General features: G+C 37.5%; 1 protein-coding gene across 1 annotated transcript; it reads left to right on the top strand.

Annotated features, from left to right (window-relative positions):
• The first annotated feature begins 382 nt into the window (after positions 1-382).
• On the top strand, positions 383-5593 carry LOC103952230 (aromatic aminotransferase ISS1). The gene is made up of 9 exons (XM_009363786.3): positions 383-714; positions 889-936; positions 1673-1801; positions 2817-2876; positions 3321-3477; positions 3925-4031; positions 4177-4235; positions 4497-4605; positions 4891-5593. The coding sequence occupies exons 1-9, from the start codon at positions 652-654 to the stop codon at positions 5341-5343; spliced, it is 1185 nt and encodes a 394-aa protein (XP_009362061.2). The 5' UTR covers positions 383-651; the 3' UTR covers positions 5344-5593.
• Positions 5594-5926: the final 333 nt, after the last annotated feature.

Below are 5926 nucleotides of genomic sequence, written 5' to 3'. Positions count from 1 at the left end.
CAACTGCATTAAACAAATAACACAACATTAAAAATTGGAAACAATACGCGTAATCATCGGAGATCCCGATTTCCAGTCGTATAGCTTCAACAACAATTGGCTTCATCATCAGTTTTCCATTCAGATAATTCCTCTTTTGTCAGAAAATCCCAGGTTTTTCTGGTTTACCATGTTTTTTTATTAATAAAAATTAAAATCACAGACACAGAGTCTAATTTATTTACCCAAAAGTAAAACAAAAAAAAATTAAAATTGTACAAGAAGGACTAGGAGACAAAGGCAAGTCAAAGAAACGTACCCGAAAGAGAGCGGCCATTGCCTGTATTCTGAATGTGAACAGGCAAAAAATAAATTAAATGGAAAGTGCTTTTTTTTTTCCTTATCTTTTTAGCGTTATTCTTCAGAGAGAGAGAGAGAGAGAGAGAGAGTTCTGAACGTCACCACCGACTTTGTTAATGTGTTTGTGAAGTGCCAAAAGTTGTGGAGGTAGGAAGCTTTTTTGGGTTTTTGGGTAGTGAAAGTTTTATCCTTGAAGCAAAATAACATAAGCTTTTGAGGGTTTTCTTGTTCTTTCTCTGATTGGATTTCTGGGAAAGTTTCAGAATTTGTATTGGAGATCATTTTTTTTGGGCGTTTGGTTTGGTTGACGAGATGGGTTCCTATGGACAACTTGCAAGGAGGGCCGTGGAGACTAATATGCCGATCATGGTTCAGGTATTCAGGCCAAAACTCCAACTGGGGTTTCTTTATTTCTTTGAACTTTTTCTCTTTGAATTCCGCTCCTCGTAGTTTAGATTAATTTAGTGTAGACTGTCGCTCGAATCTGTTTTGGAATTTTGGGTGTTTCAATGTTTATGGTGGGAGTTGCGTTTCTTTTTTTTTTTGCAGATACAGCAGCTGGTCCGAGGAGCCAAAAATGCCGTGTCACTGGCTCAGGTTTGTTTCTCTGATTCTAAGGACTTAAATATCTCATTTTTTGTTTTGCTAAAACCATGGAGCCACTGAGAAATGAGAATGTTGTTTTCTAATTTGGGTGTTCCAATGCCAAAGTACATGTAATGGTAACTTTTGGACCGTCTGATTTGTTCTTCGAGTGTGAGTTGCGTGTCTGGTGCTTGTTTCGATTTCTGGAAACGATGAATGTGTTGTGAAAGAAGCATTTGATAATTCGTATTAGAATAAGCTTTTGACTTGAAAGCTATGCACCTCAAGAAGCTGTTTTTGTGCCTGCATATGACAAGTGCAACTTTTGCATCATTCAAGTTGAAGACTATTAATGAAGAAAAATGCTAGGGAGCGAGTTTGTCCCAATCCCCAAATAACAAAATTCTGAAATAATGGCCAATGGGAGCGAGTTTGTCCCAACTCTCGAACATGAGTCTCTTTTCCCACTTGCTGAACTTAAGGCATTTTCAAGGAAACAACATACTCTGTTTTGTTATATGTCAAATTGTCAAGTTATGTCCACCAAATTTATGGCCTTTCTATCCCTCAATCTGGTACTTTTTTTCCAGCAGAGGGATGTATTATGCATTTTATATATTTGTTCATCAGATACAAATTCTCTCATCACTGCTTTTGCATTTAGTAGGACTGCTATTTTATGATGTCTCTATCCCTTGGTTACGTTTGGCAAATAACCTTTATTGTTCTTTGATTGGAACACTTGTAGGGAGTAGTTTATTGGCAACCACCAAAAGAGGCATTGGATAAGGTGAAAGAACTTGTTTGGGAGCCTTCAATTAGTCGTTACGGTGCTGATGAAGGTATACCTGAACTCAGGGAGGCATTGGTACAAAAGGTATCATTAGAACTACTTCAGTGTTTCTCCTGAATATGATCCATTTTAATCTCTTGACACGTTCATATACTCGAGTTCTCAGTTCAACGATATATTCAAATAATGCATGGGTAGTCACATTCTGCTTTTTGCGTCAATTCTAACAATTACCCTTTGGGGACTATGCCAGTCCCATTTCATCAGTGTTATGGGTTGGCCAGGTTTCAAGCCAACTAAATGCAGTTCCATTGGTTGAACAAGCCTAAGCTATTAAGCTGACGCTTTCTAGGATTGAGAAGATCAGTTTAAGAACAAGTTACGGGTACCTTTAGATTAATGATTTTTTCAGAAGTTAGTGTTGTTTAGAAATTGTGAAAGAGGTTGTGGATTTGTATCCCAAATATACGTGGATTTATATCTTCTATAGCGAGCTCAGAATGCTGTGACTGTAAGCTCCAGAATCAACCCCAAAGTATTTTTTTTCTGTTCTATGAAGAAGTCTACATGAGTGGATTTATGCTTATGATTGGAGTAGGAATTGCTCATTTTAGGAGTTTCGCATTCCATTCTATAGCTCAAGAATCACTTTTAACTCATTTTCTTTCATGGATGGAAGATTCAATGTGACTCCAGTTCATTTAGTCCCGTGCACTGATTGTCTACTAGGTTCTGCTCCCTTGGTACCCTTGAACGCATTTTTTTCTTTATTTCTTTATTTTAAAAGGGGGACAACTGGTGGTGAACCACGGTTATCCACCCCTTCTGTGCCAGGAGGAGGCTAGTTGGGAATTGCACCCTATCCGTGCCCACAATCAAGCAGATTCACGGCTTACAAAAGTATCGAACCCGGGATCTCCCTTTTTTCTTCTTTAGGGAGTTGCTGTTAGACTTTTTCTTTAGGGAGCTGCTGTGCATAATGTTTTAGTTTATAACAAAGTTGGAATGTTGTCCTTGTCTGAAATCACTGCTTTTGAAATATGATTATCCAACTATAAATTTATAATCGGCAAACATATTTCATTTCTTTGTTTTGCAGTTGCATCGTGAAAATAAGTTGTACAAATCTTCAGTGATGGTTACTGCAGGCGCAAATCAGGTGATTATTTATGTTTTGTATTTCCATGAAAGGTCTATAAAACTACTAATATCTAGACTGTAAAAAGAGACAAAATTTAATTTTGGAGAGGCAAATAGTTTGCTTTATAGTTGTGTAACTTAGCATCTGAAATAAGAAGAAAATTGACCAGGATAAGAAGAAAATTGACTTCCCGGTTAAAGCTTTGAGTGATTAGCACTATTGTGATAAGCATGAAATCTTCCACTGGAAGTTGTAATCTTCTATGAATTTCATGTTATCTCAAATATTGCATCTGTAACATCTGTTACAGGCACAAAACCTAAACAAATGAAACATGATGATCTTCTGTGCACTTTATTTTGATCTTTAGTTGCTCTGTCATATAAATATGACAATAAATAGTGAGTTTTACAGAACTGATTTCAAGCAATCTAGGATAAGTTTGCAACAATTTCAATGCAGGCATTTGTGAACCTTGCTCTTACATTGTGTGATGCCGGAGACTCTGTGGTTATGTTTGCACCATACTACTTCAATGCCTACATGTCCCTTCAGATGACGGGAGTCACTAATATACTCGTGGGTCCTGGTCACCCAAAGACACTCTACCCAGATGCAGGTGACTTCATGAACTTCTCGTTGCAGAGGGACATAAGAATGATATTTTTTTTTAACTTACATTTAATGATTTATCACTGGTTAGATCTTGATATAAATTTAACCATGTCAAAAGCCTTGTTATCTTGAGTTGTAATGTTTGTCACTGGTCAAATCATGTCAAAAGTCTTGTTGATAAACTTTAACTGCAACATATACTTAGTTACCCTGTTTAATTTCTCATTTCAAGCTCACTAAATTATTATAACATATCACATTAAGTTTGCCATAGTTGATTGGTGCTTTCCTACAGTCCAAACTTAGACATGTTCTGGTAGCCCGGAATTCTGACACCTTGGGTCATTTGTCATGCATCTATATATGTTTGTAGAATTTAACATAAACCAATGTGGTACAGTATTCCAGTGATTATTCTTTCGTGTCGTCATATTTACTATGTTGATTTCAGACTGGTTGGAGAAAACGTTATCCGAAACCAAACCAACCCCAAAACTTGTTACAGTTGTTAATCCTGGCAACCCAAGTGGAACCTATATTCCGGATTCTCTTCTTAAGGTCTCTCTCTATCTCGTTCTCTTAAAAGAGTGTGTAGTCATTGATTGTGTGTACACAATAAAAACTTTGTAGCAGTGATTGAGCCTTGTGATAAACTAAATATTGTATATGCTTTTCTTACTTTCTTTCCTCTCTTTGTGAGTAGAGGATATCTGATATATGCAGAGATGCTGGATCCTGGCTAGTTGTGGATAATACATATGAGTAAGTCTATTGATTTTTTTTGTAATCTTATTAGAAATGTTGCAATAGTATGTATTTTGCTGCCTTGATGACTTGGTTCTGTATGATTCTCGTCTGTATTTTCATTTGTATGTTGGTGTTTACCTGAGTACTGTTAAGGGAGAATTTTCTTTTCCTGTTTCCTTTTCAGCTGTGTCCGAGTTTTAACTGCTTCCGATTGAATAATAATTGCCAAATGTTTGCTTCTGAAGTATATGTGAGTCATAACGTTTGATCTCGCAGGTATTTTATGTATGATGATTTGAAACACACATGTGTGGAGGGAAATCACATAATCAACATTTTTTCCTTCTCGAAAGCTTATGGGATGATGGGATGGCGTGTCGGATATGTAAGAAAATACTTTTCATCTTCAATGTTAAGTTAATAGGTCTAGATTGAGTGTGAAAGTTTTACGTCCTTCAGTAGTTGTAGATTTTGCATCTTGATAGACACCATATCAAATAGCCATTACAACTACACGTCTGTCCAGAGATTTTCTTGCATGGTAAACACGAGTCATAGAAATTTTGATCGATCTCAAAGTTGTATCTTCAAACTTGATCATATGGTAAAATCGATATTTGGATTTATGAGTTAGCATTGCTGATTCAACTTAATTGATGAATTTATGCAGATAGCTTACCCATCAGAAGTAGAGGGCTTTGGTACCCAACTCCTCAAAGTTCAGGATAACATTCCCATCTGTGCTTCAATAATTTCACAGCACCTTGCCCTCCACTCATTGGAAATGGGACCCGAATGGGTCACTGAACGAGTGAAGGGTCTAGTCAAGAACAGAGAAATTGTTCTAGAAGCTCTCTCTCCCCTCGGGAACAATGCTGTTAAAGGTGGAGAAGGTGCTATATACTTGTGGGCAAAGCTTCCGGACAAATATGTAGATGATGATAAATTTGTTCACTGGCTTGCTCACAGGCATGGGGTGGTGGTGATCCCCGGAAGTGCTTGTGGATGCCCGGGGAATGTGAGAATCTCCTTCGGTGGCTTGGTAGAGGATGACTGCAAATCTGCTGCAGAAAGGCTGAGGAGAGGGTTAGAAGAGTTGATCAGAGATGGAATGGTCGAGTAACTTACGTTGTTACATTTAATTTGACATTAAAAACGGAAGTCAATTTTCCGGTTTTTACTAGTTTGCAACTGGTTTTTTTAGAATAATGGAGTCCTCTTCTCTGCCTGCAGAGGAATTAGAGTAATTTCAGTGATGCATAATTCAAAGGGCCAATGCCAAGCTCTAACATGTGCCTGTATTATTGTACACATTGATCTTCAAAATACATGCACATAAGTGATTCAAATGCTCGCATGTGCTTCATGTGTTATTTCCCTTTTTGTTCCGACTTCCTGTGCTCCATTTGCCTAAACTCTTCATGCTGACCGTTTTATTTTCGCCGTCAGGTTTTCTGCAAGGGGAATGATTTCTGCACTTCCCTTTTGACCTGCACTTTTCTCTCTATTTCATGCCATCGGATGAAGCAGATCAAAAGAAAATTAAAAGACGAGTGCAAGAGGGAAAAAGACTAGTGGAATTCACTCCCCTTTCAGCAATATGTTGTCTAGTTAGTATACCAAGCTTGATCGCCTAAGCTTGAAAAGCTTAGATTGGTATGCATTGTCGACCTATTTACAAACCACCTAAATTGAAGGTGCAACAG

Source organism: the organism of the source record quoted next, unplaced genomic scaffold (genome assembly GCF_019419815.1).
Source record: "Pyrus x bretschneideri cultivar Hongxiangsu unplaced genomic scaffold, Pyrus_bretschneideri_v1 Contig26, whole genome shotgun sequence".
Taxonomy (NCBI): Eukaryota; Viridiplantae; Streptophyta; class Magnoliopsida; order Rosales; family Rosaceae; genus Pyrus; species Pyrus x bretschneideri.
Note: the sequence above shows the minus strand (reverse complement) of the source record. Positions and strands in the feature narration are given on the sequence as shown.